Source organism: Eumetopias jubatus, unplaced genomic scaffold (genome assembly GCF_037043125.1).
Source record: "Eumetopias jubatus isolate StellerSeaLion01/CBP00866 unplaced genomic scaffold, mEumJub1_p1.0 scaffold_3, whole genome shotgun sequence".
Lineage (NCBI taxonomy): Eukaryota > Metazoa > Chordata > Mammalia > Carnivora > Otariidae > Eumetopias > Eumetopias jubatus.
Genome location: NW_028274809.1, coordinates 131,666,090 through 131,681,974, shown reverse-complemented (window position 1 = coordinate 131,681,974; position 15,885 = coordinate 131,666,090). Strand labels below are relative to the sequence as shown.

General features: G+C 34.0%; 1 protein-coding gene across 1 annotated transcript in view; it reads right to left on the bottom strand.

Annotated features, from left to right (window-relative positions):
• The window catches only part of COG6 (component of oligomeric golgi complex 6), an 89,451-nt gene that overhangs the window by 23,722 nt on the left and 49,844 nt on the right, over nucleotides 1-15,885 (bottom strand). The window contains exons 14-15 of the mRNA XM_028106040.2: nucleotides 1,387-1,518; nucleotides 886-1,053 (exon numbers count right to left, since the gene is read on the bottom strand). Of these exons, the coding sequence (XP_027961841.1) occupies nucleotides 886-1,053; nucleotides 1,387-1,518 (300 nt within the window). The remainder of the gene's footprint in view (nucleotides 1-885; nucleotides 1,054-1,386; nucleotides 1,519-15,885) is intronic.

Below are 15,885 nucleotides of genomic sequence, written 5' to 3'. Positions count from 1 at the left end.
AGATTTAGACAAATGGTTGAGTTTGGGGGTTGAATTAGTGATAAATACAGTAAAAACCAAAGAATTAAAAAAAAAAGAATTTTATTAATTCCACAAAAAAAGTTATGTAAGGAAGGAAAATTAATCATACTTCATTATACTTCTTTTAAAAGAAGGAATTAGAAATCAGAAAATATCACAAGTTTAGATGTATCAAAACTTATTCCTTAGAAACCCCTAAAACTTTACAAATGAATTTTTACCATAGCCACTGCCAAATTACTTATATACTTGTAATAACACAGAACATTCAGAGTTTTTTCTTAAAAATATTATATTTACCAAAATCCACTATTTCAAAATCAGAAGCCAAGTATCTGGTAAATTTTACAAATGGCTTTGTTTTAGCCACTTTACAAACTCTTAAGCAATACCATTTGGCTTATAGGACTAGAGTCACTGGTATAACAAACTGTAATGTTTTGCCTAACACTGGTTTACACATAGATAAAAATATATCTGTCCTCTGTAACACCTTCTGCATTAGCTAGAAAGCTTGAAAAATATAGCATATTATTCACAGTTCAGAAACTGAAATCTGCATACAGAATAACTGTTCCAATCAATAAGAAAAGCTTCATTCCATCATCACAAACTATGGTTTGAATAAAATGTCATATTTATTATATATTCTAGCTTCCCCCAAACAAATCCAAACTACCGAGTGTGTGTGTGTGTGTGTGTGTGTGTGTGTGTGTGTGTGTGTGTGTGTGTATGGACTTCCATCAGATTATACCAAAGGATTTATAGAAAGTAGGTCACTGAAATTGGATTAAAGCCAGTAACTGAGATCGTATACAGAAAAAGCTCCATCACAGTAAGCTGTCATCTTATGGTAAAATTTACCTGAAATTGTAGCATTTCTAGACGTCTGTCAGTGAACTCAAACAGAGCTAGTGTTGTCTTCATCATATATAGTGAATTGACCATGAAAGTGGCCATGTCAGCTGTGCCTAAATTGCTGGCAGATACAGTACACATTTGGAGGAGAGGATCCAAGACACATGATAAAACCTTTAAATGAAAAATAAAATGAAATTTATTTTTTATTCCCCAATCAGTGATACAGGCCTGGGTGAACAGTACTTCAGAACGAATATCAAACTAACTGGAAGGGGGCCAACTTACAGAAGTACATTTTAAAAAGATTAAATGGTACAGTAGTCATAATGTTTTTTACAATGAGCATCACTAAATAAAATACTTTCAAATTAAAGAGAGCTGGTTTAATATCTGAAGGAAAAAATCAATGAGAAGGATTGTTATGGGTTATAAAATGCCAGAATTTCAACAGAATATATAATAGGGAGCAATAAGTATAATTATTAAAAATGATTTATAACATACTTGCACAAAGTCAGCTTGACGGGCATCTAATGGTACAACTGAAGAATCGTGAGATGCCAAAACTTCACGCAACAACATGAGTGTCTGATTTAATGCAGAACTTGGTCCAAGATCAGGTGGTGGGAGTTCAACCTAAAATAAAGGGTGGTTCATCCACTGCTTACATTTTCCACTAAATTTTAATGTATAAATAAATGTAATTCATAGTAAAATAATACATATAAAAGATGTAAAGCTTTGACATGTTATAAAACCTGTAATTTATCAGTAGCTTATACTAATAAGCATAGAAAGAACAACAAAAGTTTTTTGTTATATTACTACAGAATATATTCTTCTCATAGCAGTGCAGAATTTGTACTTCCAAAATTCAAAAATTATAAGAAAACTTAGTGGTCTTTGAATTGTAGAATTATATTTTATATAAACTTGAAATGGCTTACTGTTTTTGTTTTTTTTGCCCAAGTCATAAGAAAAAGGCAATCCAGAAACCACCACTCCCCCAGTAACATAACTGAGAATCGTCATCCACCCCAGGCCCAAATCTCAGAGATTTTGGTTCAATATACATAGGTTTGGGGCCTAGGAATCTATCTTTCAATAAGCACCACAGGCGATTTTCAAGGGATTGGTTTATGGGCTACACAAAAATGCAGTACACACTGTATTCTACACAGTATAACACTGCCACTAAAATCTTAAGAACTCAAGTTAAAGATTAGTTTTACATTTTAGATTACCATTTACCAGTTGTGTAGTCCTGGGTAAGCTCTTTAACTTCTCAGAGCTTCAGAGACATTCTGTAAGGACTAAGTTTGATTATTGCATCTAAACTGCTGGTAGAGTACTAGGCACTTAGTAACTGGAAAGTATGCCAAGTTCATTACCCCTACTTGCCAGCATCATGATATCCAAGAAGACATCCCTGTGAATTTTTTTAAAACACATTTTTCTCAGTACTTATAATAGTAATATAGACAGATTTTGTTTTATTTATAAAATCTCATACTTAGAAGTCCATGTAAGAGACTATAGCCTTGTGTCAGATAGAAAGGTGTAAGAATTTATAAATATCTGGATTTATATTAAGAATGTTTTATATAGAAAAGTTAATACATAAGTGACATCAGCAGGAATGGCAAAGTATGGACCTCTGAAAATCCTCCCCTCCTTCACAAAACAAAACCAAAAAATATAAGACACGCAAAGAAACAAAAACATACAGTCCATACACAGAAAAAAAAAAAAAAAGTCAATAGGAACTTTCCCTGAGGAAGCCCAAACATTGGAGTTACTACTGAAAAACTTTAAATCAGCTATTTTAAATATGTTCAAAAAACTAAAGGAAACCATGTTAATGAACTAAAGTATGAAAAGAATGTCTCATCAAATAGAGAACATCAATAAAGAGATAGAAATGATAAAAAAAAGTAACCAAATGGAAATTCTGTAGTTGAAAATCTCTAAAATGAAAAATTCACTATAGGGATTCAATGGTACATTTGAGTAGGCTGAATAAATGATCACTGAACTTGAAGATAGGCCAATTAAACTTATCCAGTCTGCAGAATTGGAAGAAAAAAAAAATGAAAGAAAGTTCACAGAGCTTCAGATACCTATGGAACACCATCAACATAAGTACAATGGGGATCTTAGAAGAGAGAAGTGCAGAAAGAATATTTGAAGAAATAATGACAAAAACTTTGCAAATGTGATTAAGACAAAACATTAATCTAAACATTCAATAAGCTCATAAACTCCACACAGAATAACTTAAATAGATCCACACTAAGACACATCACAATCAAACTGTCAAAAGACAGGAAATTTGCAAGTAGGAGAGAAGTAACATTATGACAAAGGAAGCTCATAAGATTAACAGCTGATTTCTCATCAGAAAACATGGAGGCCAGAAGCCACTGGATGGCAATAGTCAAGGGCTGAGACTGTCAACAGAAGATTTCTATATTCAGTAAAACTATCCTTCAAGAATAGTTGACAGAGAAATTGACATTCCCAAGAAACAAAAACTGTTCACTAGGAAACCTGTTCCACAAGAAATATGGGAAATCCTTCAGGCTAAAGTACAGGGACACTAGAGATAACTTAAATTCATATGAAGAAATAAAGAACACCAGTAAAGGTTCTGACATAGACAAATACAAGGCAGTATTAATATACTTTCCATTTGTAATTCCTTTTTTCCCTTATTTACAAGACAACTGCATGAAGCAATAATTATAATGCCATGTTAATGAGCACATAATGTAGAAAGATGTAATTTGTAAAAATAATAGTGTAAAGAGGAAAACTAGGCTATGTAGGAGTAAAGCTTTCATGTGTTATTGAAAGTTGGTATTAACCTGAACTGTTATAAATTAAGATGTTAATTGTAATTCCCAGGGCACCACTAAGAAACTAACTAACTACACACACAAACTTTCACTCACATATATTTAAATAAATAGTAAGGGAATTAAAGTAGTATACTAGAAAATAGTAACACAAAAGAAGGCAATAATAGAGGGACAGAGGAACAAAAACAGTTAAAACATACAAGAATAGCGAAATGGTACTACTTTATTAGCAATTAAATTAAATGTAAATGGATTAGAAATGCCATCTAAAAAGCAGCGTGGCAGATGGATTTTTTAAAAAGAATAATCCAACTATCTACATGCTGTCTTCAAAGAAACACTTTAGATTTAAAGACACAAAAAGGTCGAAAGTGAAAGGATGGGAAATGATAAACCTTGCATACAAAAACCAAAAGAGCTACAGTATCTATACTGATTTCAGACAAAATAAACTCTGAAGACAAAAATTGTTATTAGAAATAAAGAAGGGTAGGGCGCCTGGGTGGCTCAGCTGGTTAAGCGACTGCCTTCAGCTCAGGTCATGATCCTGGAGTCCATGTAATTCCCAGGGCACCACTCCATGATCCTGGAGTCCCAGGATCGAGTCCCACGTCGAGCTCCCTGCTCAGCAGGGAGTCTGCTTCTCCCTCTGACCCTCCCCCCTCTGATGCTCTCTCTCTATCTCATTCTATCTCTCAAATAAATAAAATCTTAAAAAAAAAGAAATAAAGAAGGGTATTTTATAATGTTATTAAGAAGACATGACCATTACAAACATGTGTGCATTTAACAACAGAGCCCCAAACACATGAAGCCAAGATTGAAGCCAAAATTGAAGGAAAAGTATCTCTCATGGCAAATATTTATTTCAAGTTTCACATCTCTTTCAGTTTTATTTCCTTTTTTGTATTAAATTCAAACTGAATTAAGAAAGAATCCAGAATATGAAGTCATCTCCTACAAAAGTATTTTCTATTCATTCATCCAATTTAAAAAGATATATAAAATGTTAAACTGATTGGCAATGAGGGGCACCTGGGTGGCTCAGGCAGTTAAGTGTCTGCCTTCGGATCAAGTCATGATCTCAAGGTGCTGGGACCAAGCCCCATATTGGGCTCCCTGCTCAGTAGGGAACCTGCTTCTCCCTCTACCACTCCCCATGCTTGTGCTCTCTCTGTCAGATAAATAAAATCTTAAAAAAAAACTGATGGCAATGATAGTTATTTAAAATTATTCCTAAATGAAGGAATTTTTAAAAACTTTCATCTTTGTGTTTTTCTGCATGGTTTGAATCCTTACCATGAATTTATGCATATCAATTTTACAAAAATAATAGAGCAATCACCCAAACTGAATGAAACATGTCAACCTGTTAATAGCAATTAATTCAGGATAACAAGGGATAGATGACCATTATTTTGTCCTTTGTGTTTTCAATGTTTTAAACTAAACTATTTGTTATTAAAGTTAAGTGTACTTAAAATTTTAGAAATTTTAATTAGAATATACAGGTATTACATACACATGCATGCATATACATAAGTAATATAAAATGCACAGAAGCTAGTCAAATAAAAAATGACTCGGGAATCTTTAGATAAGTATAAATCAGTAAGATCTGCCAGCACTCTAACAGCTTTAATATAGAAATAGGCAGCACCAGAGGAAATGTGTGTGTGTGTGTCTCAGTTTCCCAAAACCTTTCCTAAAAAGAAAAAATAATAATCAAGAATTAACAAATCCTCCAGGGAAGCTTCAGTATAGCTACATACACTGTATGATTAAGACCCTAATGTTTAATGTGCAATTTTCTCTTCTAAGTTATAAACGATAGTATCATTTGGAAACAAACAAAAAAAACCCTTAAAGAATATCTTTCAAAAATTCATAGTTTTTCAATGCCAATCAAAACAGAAGGCCGATGAGAGAAATCTTATGTACCAATAAGAGCTGACGAGAAACCTCTTTTTACCCTCTTGAATTAAGGTCTTTAAAAGCTGTGCAAATTTAAAGCAAAAGTCATGCCTCTGTTAGCAGAGCCAATGATAAATGATACAAGTACTACTTGAACTCACTTCATTCAACAAACTGACATTCTGTGAAGCACTTTTACACACATCTATCAGATTAGCAATAGCTCAGAATCACACTTCAAAGGCAAAGTGAGAATTATGGCAGTTTCAGATAAACACGATTTATAATTTTATAATAATGTAGTAAAAATAATGGACAGAAAATTGAAAGAAGAAAAATATCTAATTAATTCAATTTAATTTCATCCAAGTGAAATGTATTTCTAATGGTTAAACTTTATACAAGATAGTGTGGTATTGGTGCAAGGACAGACAAACCAATGGGAGTAGAATAAACTTTATAAAACAAATCCACACATTTACGGTCTTGTGATTTCTGACAAAGTTTCCACTGCAATTCAGTGGGAAAGGCTTGCCTTTACAATAAATGGTGCTTGATATACTAGATATTCAAATGGGAAAGATTTTAACCTTGACTCCTACACCTCACAGCATACTCAAAAATTAATTTGAGATGGGCCAAAGACCTAAATGTAGAAGTTAAAGCAACGAAGTTTCTTAGAAAATACATGTAAGGATAACTTAATGACCTAGGGCAGGAGAGGATGAAATGACTAAAAGTTAGGATATAGGACAAATTAAAATGAAGAACTTCTGTTCATCAAAATACACCATTAAGAGAGTGAAAACACAGGTTAAAATTGGGAGAAAATATTTGTAATGCTTATTTGTACCCAGAACACATTTTTTAAAACCCTCACAAATCAATAAGAGAAATACAGAAAATCCAATAGAAAACTAGGTAACAGACTTCAAAATACACTTCACAAAAGGGTAATCCAGCAACCAATAAACATATGAAAAACTGTTCATCATTAGTCTTCAAAAAAGTACAAATCACAAATGAAATACTACCACACAATTTCCACAATGGCCAAAATTAAAAAGATTAGCAATATCGAGTACTGGAGAGGATGTAGAACTGAAATTCTCACACATTTCTGGTGGAGTAAATTGATACAAACACTTTAAAAAATGAGTGGCAGTACCTACTAAAGCTATCAGTCCTATCACCCAGATATTCCATTCCTGTATATACACACGAGAGAAATGAGAACTCACATCCATCAAAAGACATGGACAAGAATATTCATAGGATCCTTACTGACAATACCTAAGAAATGGAAATAATCCAAGTGTCCATCAATATACTGTGGTGTATTTATATAACTGAATTATTACACAATAATTTAAAAATGAACTACTGTAGACCACATGGATGAATCTTATAGATATGTTAAATGAAAGGAGTTAGACCCAAAAAAGTTCAATTGTATCAATCTATTTATGTGAATTTAAATAGCACACAAAAACAGGAAATAGAAGTCAGATAGTGGTTTACCTTGTGGGTTACTGAGAAAAGGCATAAAGAAGCCTTCTGAGGTGCTGGAAATGTTTTATGTCTTGATTTGGGTGGAGATTAATGAGCATATACAAATAAAAAATTCAATTAACTGTACAGTTAAGATATGTGTATTGTCAGTTACATCTCCACTTAAAAAGAAAGTTTATTTGATGTTTCTGTTTATACTTATAAACACTGAGAATCAACAGTGTTTTATAAAAATATCCAAAATTCATAAACAAAGTTACCATTAATAATTATTAATGCACAAAAAGTGTTTTATGAAACAATTCATAACTTTATGTACATTTTCCAACTGATAAAGTTGAACTATAAAAAATTCACTTTTAAAAACATTTAGTCTACTGAAAATTTCACATTCCATATGTTAGAACCTCTCTTTTTAAAAAATGTATAGAGCTAAAAACTAAAGAGTTATTCTTCCTGTGACTGTTCACCATGACACTTTTTAACCCTTATATAGAGAGGTGCTCTTTTTTAGAAGAAAATGAAAAGGTTGCACCATAAAAATTCCAAAAGCTGTTTTTAAGACATCATTCCACTGTCAATTTTAGTTCTATTCTTTCAAATACCTTCCACTTAAGGTCTTCTAATTTTCTGTTTTGTAGTTTCTTAGAAGGCCACTCACCCATCTTCTTTCAAAAATAAAAACAAAACCAGCAAACCAAAACCAAAACCAAAACCCTATTTTTAAACTCATTTCTTCATCTTATATATAGACTCCTTTTCCCCTATCTACATACATGTATGCTCTAGCAACTGACAATAAATAGAACTGAAGTGTATTTTAAAACCATTTTACTGAGGGGCGCCTGGGTGGCTCAGTTGGTTAAGCAACTGCCTTCGGCTCAGGTCATGATCCTGGAGTCCTGGGATCAAGTCCCGCATCGGGGTTCCTGCTCAGCAGGGAGTCTGCTTCTCCCTCCAACCCTCCCCCGCTCTCATGCTCTATCTCATTCTCTCTCTCAAATAAATAAATAAAATATTTTAAAAAAAGATTAAAAAAATAAAAAATAAAACCATTTTACTGAGGTATGAATGATATAACAAACAGCTGTATTTATTTAATGTATATAATTTGATGAGTTTGGAGATCCGTATACACCCATGAAACCATCATCAAATTCTATGCCATAAAACATATGCATCACCTCCAAAAACTTCCTCTTGTCTTATATTTTTACTTATGGATTAAAGTTTTTAAGTTGATAAAAATATCCACAATGAATCTTAAAATGCAAATATCTGTTTGAAATAACTTCAAATAATTACAACTTTTTATTTCACATAACTTTATTTAAAATTTAAAAAGCATTTTAGCTGAAAATACTGTTTTTGTTTGTTTTTCCGAAAAGAACAATCTGCAAGGAATAATGTAAAACTCAAACTATTCATCTAGAACAGCATTTCTCAAACTTTAACATGCATACGAATGAGCAGGGAATCTTGTTAAAATGCATATTCTGATTCAGTAGGTCTAGGCTAGACTAAGATTTCTGAATGTCTAAGAAGCTCAGAAGTGAGGTCCAAGCTGTTGGTCCATATACTACACTTTGAACAGTAAAAGGAGGTTCCAAACACTATTTAAAGGACCATTTAGTTTAGTTCCCCCCCCCCCCGCTGCCCAGAGATCTAGGTAAATTAACCCTATTAATTTGATTTGGGTTTCATGTTTTTTAAAGATTTATTTTATTTATTTGAGAGAGAGAAAGAGAGTGCCTGCGCACACACCGGTGAGTGTGAGTGCGGGGAGGGGCAGAGGCAGATGGAGAGGGCAAGCAAACTCCTGCTGAGCCAGGAGCCAGAGTTAGGCTAGATCCAGGATCCTGAGATCACGACCTGAGCCAAAACCAACAGTTGGACACTTAACTGACTGAGCCACCCAGGTGCCTCTGATTTGGGTTTCATTTATGACATCAAATACTTTTAAATTGTCCTATCGCCATAGTGAAATATAGCAAAATAGTGAATATAGCAAATGTCTGTCTAGCTTAAACTGATACAGCATTGTGTATTTTGCAGCACAGATATATATAGTATATAGACAGTTCCCAACTAATGACAACTCACCTTAGAATTTTTTGACCTTACAATGGAGTAAAAGCAATATACATTTAGTAGAAACTGTACTTCAAATTTTGAATTTTGATTTTCTCCCCCAGGCTAGCAAGCTGCAGCTCCCAGTCAGCCACGCAACCACAAGGGTAAACAACTGATAACCATTCTGTACCCATACAACGATTTTGTTTTTCACTTTCAGTACAATATTCAATAAATTGCATGAGATATTTAAAACTTTAATTATGAAATAGGTTTTGTGTTAGATGATTGTGCCCAACTGCAGGCTAATGCAAATGTTCTGAACATGTTTAAGACAGGTGAGGCTAAGCTATGATGTTCTATAGGTTAGGTGTATTGCATTTTCAACTTACAATATTTTTAGGACATAAGCCTATCATAAGTAGAGGAAGATTGTATTACCTTTAGACATTGCTAGGTTTGCAGTTATGAAAGTTTCAACACAGCCTGATAAGGAAGGGAATATACATACTTGAACACTTAAGTGCTTCAAACTGCTTTGTTAGGGAAAATGTACAACGTCAATAAAATGATGTCCTTGAATTTTCTTTTTTTTTCATGGTGAATAAAGAATTAGTTCTGAAATACGTCTTTTTAAAAGCACAGAAGGAGGGGTGCCTGGGTGGCTCAGTCCTTAAGCATCTGCCTTCCGCTCAGGTCATGATCCCAGGGTCCTGGGATCGAGCCCAGCATCAGGCTCCCTGCTCAGTGGGAAGCCTGCTTCTCCCTCTCTCACTCCCCCTGCTTGTGTTCCCTCTCTTGCTGTGTCTCTGTCAAATAAATAAATAAAATCTTTAAAAAAAAAAAGCAGCACAGAAGGAATCATATAAAGAGTTCATTTCTGGCTATGCCTTCATTTTAAAGGTTATTCTTCTCAACAAATTTACTAGCCACTTAAAATTTTATTGACAAGAATTTCCACTTGGGTGCTTTGCTGATGAAGACCATTCTGAGTAAGTGTTGTTTTCTTTATAAGGCTAGGATATTTTTAAAAGAATTGAATGATTTATGAGATGTAGAATAAGAGAAAGATATAATTAATATAAAATATAGAATATTAAAATTTAAAAAATTTAAAAAAGAAAAGATAAAAAGAAAGAAAGATAATTCTTGAAAGAAACCTGAAATGGCTGCAGATGTAAGCAACATGCAAGCTATAAAAAGTATCATATTCCAATCTCAACTTAATGTTAAAATATCCCTAAATATAGCCCAATTCATATCTGAGAAAAACATTTCAGGGCACAATTATTGATAATGGTAACAAAAACCAAAAATAGTCAAAACCCATGCACTGCTATAAACTCACATAACTTGTACTTAAAATATTCAAATTACAATTACTTTCTTTCCCTGTTTATCCCCTATCCTGTTCTACGTTTTAATTGAAAGATGCCATCACTTATTATCCATTTTATTTTTCTATTTTATTATCCATTTTATTTTCCTATTTTCTTGCAACTTTCATTTTAACTTTATAAGAGAAATAAAACACAGAAGAACTTAGTATTTGAGTAAAAATAAAATAAATGGGTAACCATTTGGGAAAAATAAATAAGATCCTTCCTCCTCAGCATGGACAAAAATAAACTTCAGGTAGATTAAAAATTTGATGTAAAAATGAAACCAAAAAAACACCTAAGAACATGAATCTAAATAATTTTATTAAATAATCTAACATTTTCCCATTAACAGATGCTAACTTTATCACATATTAAATTCTAAGTGTATTTTCTGATTGTCCAGAGTTTTTAAGCATCACATACTCCCAAGGGAGAAACCATATAGAAAAAAACTTGAGACTTTACTATGTAAAAATGAAATTTGTTAGAAAATACTATAGGCAAATTTAAAGGCAAACGATGACTTAGAGAAAGTATTTTTAATAAAAATGACAGTTGATATTCTTTATACATGAAGAAGAGAAAACAGTTAAGACAAAACCCAGTAGAAAAATGGCAGAGGACATAAGCAATTCAGAAACAGTCAATAAACATACTTTAAATGTTCATTCTCAGTAGAATCACTGAAATCCAAATAAAAAAAGTGATACCATTTTTTGCTCATATATTGACAAAGATATTTTAAAATGTCTATTATCCAATGTCAATGAGAGCTGGCAGTTCAAGTAGGAGGAAGTATGGGAGATTTGAGGAAACAGGTAAAAGAAAGGTAAATGGGAGTCGCTGCTTAAGAACATGTAGGACTGCCATTATGGCGGGTTTTGCTGATGTTGGAAATGGTGAATTTTAGTGAATCCAGTCTGTGTGGTTACATGATTTTCTTGAGCAGTGCTCAGCAGTCAGGGTATACAAAAGAGAAATTGAAGAGCTGAATTCAGGGTGTTTTTGCAAAGGAAGGATGGTAAAATGAAAAGGGTGCAAGAGATAATAGGCTGGCAGAAAATGAAGGGAAGGAGTCATTCTTGTAACTAGTATTTATTAAGTCCCATGTGATCTGTCATACAGAAAAATTATTTTTTCCTTCTTTCTTTATTTACCTATGTAACCATCTTAACCATTTGTATGTTTGTGTGTCCAATATTAAGTGCTCACTAAATGTTGGCTATGATTTGTAAAAGGCATCATTCTGATCAGTTAGCCATCCATTAACTGAAATATAATATGCTTTTTTCCTGTTTTATTGAAATATATAATTAACATATATCATGATTATTCATTTTAATGTGTACAGCATTAAGATCTGACATATATTTTGTGAGATGATTATAATAAACTTAGTTAACATCTACCACCATATCATTTAGATTGAATAAAAAGACATGAAAAAAAATTCTTGTAATGAGAACTGACAGGATTTACTCTTTTAACAACATCATACAGCAGTGGTAACTACAGTCAACATGTTGTACATTATATCCCTAATACTTATTTATCTTATAACTGCAAGTTTGTACCATTTGACCATCTTTCTTCAATTCCCCCTCCCTGCAATCCCTGCCTCTATAACGACAAGTCAGACCTCTTTTTCTGAGTTTGGTTTTTGTTTTGTTTTTTGGATTTCACATTTAAGATCATACAGTGTTTGTCTTTCCGTTTGACATCACTTCGCGTAATGCCCTCAAGGCCCATCCATGCTGTCACAAATGGCAGATTTCCTTACTTTTTTAAGGCTGGATAATATTACATTGTATGTGTGTCTGTGTGTGTGTGTGTCTGTGTGTATACCACTTTTGTATCTCTTGATGAACGCTTAAGTTGTTTCCATGTCTTGGCTATTGTAAATAACGCTGCTATGAAGGGGGTGATTTTTTGAGTTAGTGTTTTCATTTCCTTTGGATATATTCCCAGAAGTAGAATTGCTAGAACATATGGTAGTTCTATTTTTAATTTTTTGCGAATCCTCCATACTGTTTTCCATAGCAGCTGTACCAATTTATGATCCCATCAACAAGAACAGAAGTATTCCCGTATCTCTACATCCTCACCAGCATTCATTATTTCTTGTCTTTTTGATGGTGGCCATTCTGACAGATCTAGGGTGGTGGTATCTCATTGTGGTTTTGAGTTGCATTTCCCCATGATTAATGATGTTGAGCATCTTTTCATGTACCCACTGGCCTTTCATATATCTTCTTTGGAAAAATACATATTCATGTTCTTTGACCATTTGCTAATTAAATTGATAGCTTTTTTCTATTGAGTTGTATGAGGTTTTTTTAATACGTTTTGAATAATAATCTATTATTAGGTATACGGTTTGTAAATATTTTTTTCCCATTCTGTAGGCTGTCTTTTCACTTTGTTGATGGTTTCTTTTGCTGTGCAGAACTTTTTAGTTTGATGTAATCCCACTTGTTTAGTTTTGATTTTATTGCTTATGCTTTAGGTGTCATATCCAAAAAAAGTCATTGCTGAGGCCCACGTCAAGGAACTTTTTTTTTTTTAAGATTTTATTTATTTATCAGAGAGCACAGACAGGGGGAGCAGTAGGCAGAGGGAGAAGCAGGCTCCCCACGGAGCAAGGGGCCCAATGCGGGTCTCGATCCCAGAACCCTGGGATCATGACCTGAGGTGAAGGCAGCTGCTTAACTGACTGAGCCACCCAGACATCCCAAGGAACCTTTTTCCTGTACCTTCTTCTAAAAGTTTCATGGTTTCAGGTTTCACATTTAAGTCGTTAAATTTCACTTTGAGTTAAATTTTTGTGAGTGGTGTAAGACTGAGGTGAAGTTTCATTCTTTTAAACATGAGTATCCAGTTTTCCCAGCGCCATTTAAGACACTCTCTTTTCTCAATTGAGTATTACTGGCTCCCTTGTCAAAAATTAATTGAATGTGTATACATGGGTTTATTTCTGGGATCTAGATTCTGTTTCATTGTTTCATTTCTCTGGTTTCATGCCAGTATCATATACTGCTTTAATTATTATAACTTCATAGTATAGCTTGAAATCAGTAGGTATGAAGTCTCCTGCTTTGTTCTTTCTCAGCATTACTTTGGCTTTTGGGGGTCTTCTGTGGCTCCATATAAATTTTAGGATTTTTTTTTTTTTAACTTCAGTAAAAAATGCCTTTGGAATCTTGTTAGAGATTGTGTTGAGTCCATAGATGGCTTTTGGTAGTATTTACATTTTTAACAATATTAATTCTTTCAGTTCATGAACACAGAGTACCTTTATATTTATTTGTCTTCTTCAATTTCTTTCACTGATGTCTTACAGTTTTCAGAGCAGAGATCTTTTCCCTGCTTGGTTAAATTTATTCCTAAGAATTTCATTGTTTTTGATGCTATTGTAATGGGATTGTTTATTGCTTTTGCAGATAATTCACTGTGTACAGAAACACGACTGATTTTTTAAAAGATTTTATTTATTTATTAGAGAGAGACAGAGAGAGAGAGAGAGAGCAAGCTCGAGCAGGGGGAGGGGCAGAGGGGAAGAATTCCAAGCAGACTTCACGCTTGAGCACCGAGCCCAGAGCCCAACCTGGGGCTCAATCTCACGACCCTAAGACCATGACCTGAGCCAAAACCAAAAGTTGGATGCTTAACTGACTGAGCCACCTAGGCACCCCAGAAACTAATGACTTTTATTTGTTGATTTTGTATTCTGAAATTTTACTGAATTTGTTGATTAAATGTTTTTAGTTTAGTCTTTTCTATACATAAAATCATGTCTTCTGCAAATAGAGACAAATTTTACGTTTTCCCTTTCTAATTCTTTTTTAAACTAATGTCTACACCTAACGTGGGGCTCAAACTTACAACCCCAAGATCAAGAGTCGCACACTCCACTGACTGAGACAGCCAGACACCGCCCCCTTCCTTTCCAAATCTGATACCTTTTATTTATTTTTTCCTGCCTCCGTGCTCTGGCTAAGACTTCCAGTACTATACTGCATAGATGTGGTAAGGGTGGACAGCCCTGTCTTCTTCCTGATTTTAGAGGGAAAGATTTCAACCTTTATCTCTTGAGTATGGTGTTAGCTGTGGGCTCATAATTTATGGACTTTATTGTTGACATACATAACTTCCATACTTAATTCAAGGGCTTTTTTTTTTTAAATCACAAATATGTTGAATTTTGTCAAGTTCTTTCTGCATCTATTGAGATGATCATGTTTCTTTTCTTTCATTCTATTTGTGATGTATTAGATAGATTTGGGTATGTTGAACCATCCTTGCATCCCAGGGATAAATGCTACTTGATCATGGTGAATGATCCTTTTAATGTGCTGCTGAATTCAATTTGCTAGTATTTTATTGAGAATTTTTTCATCTCTATTCATCAGGGTTATTGGACTGTAGTTTTCATTTCTATTAGTGTTATTTTCTGGCTTTGGTATCAGAGTACAGCTGGTATCACAAAGGGAGTTTGGGAGCATTCCCTCCTCTTCAATTTTTTAGAAGAGTTTAAGAAGGACTGGTGTGAATTCTTTAAATGGTAAAATATACCAGTGAAACCATCTAGTCTTGGGCTTTTCTTTGTTGAAGGATTTTTGATTACTGACTCAATTTCCTTACTCGTAATTGGTCTATTCAGATTTTCTATTTCTTTCTTTCTTTTTAAGATTTTATTATTTATTTGACAGAGAGAGAGAGAGCACAAGCTTTTAGTTGTTTTTGTCAGATGGTGCTAGGAGCCAGGCTTCACAGCAGGTGGGGCTGTGACTCAGCTCTCTGCCTAGGGAGAAGGTAGGGAGGGGTCTCTCCAAGCAACTCCCAATTTTCCCAAACAGTCTTCTCAGTTGAGAGCTACCGTCAGCCTCAGGTGAAGCTATGGATTAATTCCCCTACATGGATATAGCAGGTGAATGGTCCATGCCAGAAGCAAGCAGCTCTGCTTATCCATTTCTAGGCCTGAGTATTGCTAGGTTATGCACTATCAAGAGTTCCTGACAGCCCTTCCAGTCAGATGGGACCAACAGTCATGCTTTGGAACAGAAATGACTATGACTCAGCTCCCTTTCATAGGTGTGGCAAACCAAGATCTAATGCCATCAAAACTCTTCAATTCAGGATCCAAATCAGGCAGACCTGAAACAGGATGAGGTCACTGGTCAGAGTGCACCTCTGACTTGCTTCTACAGATGGGCAAAACCACTGGTTGGGACTACTACTTGGGCTCTACAGGTATGAACTTC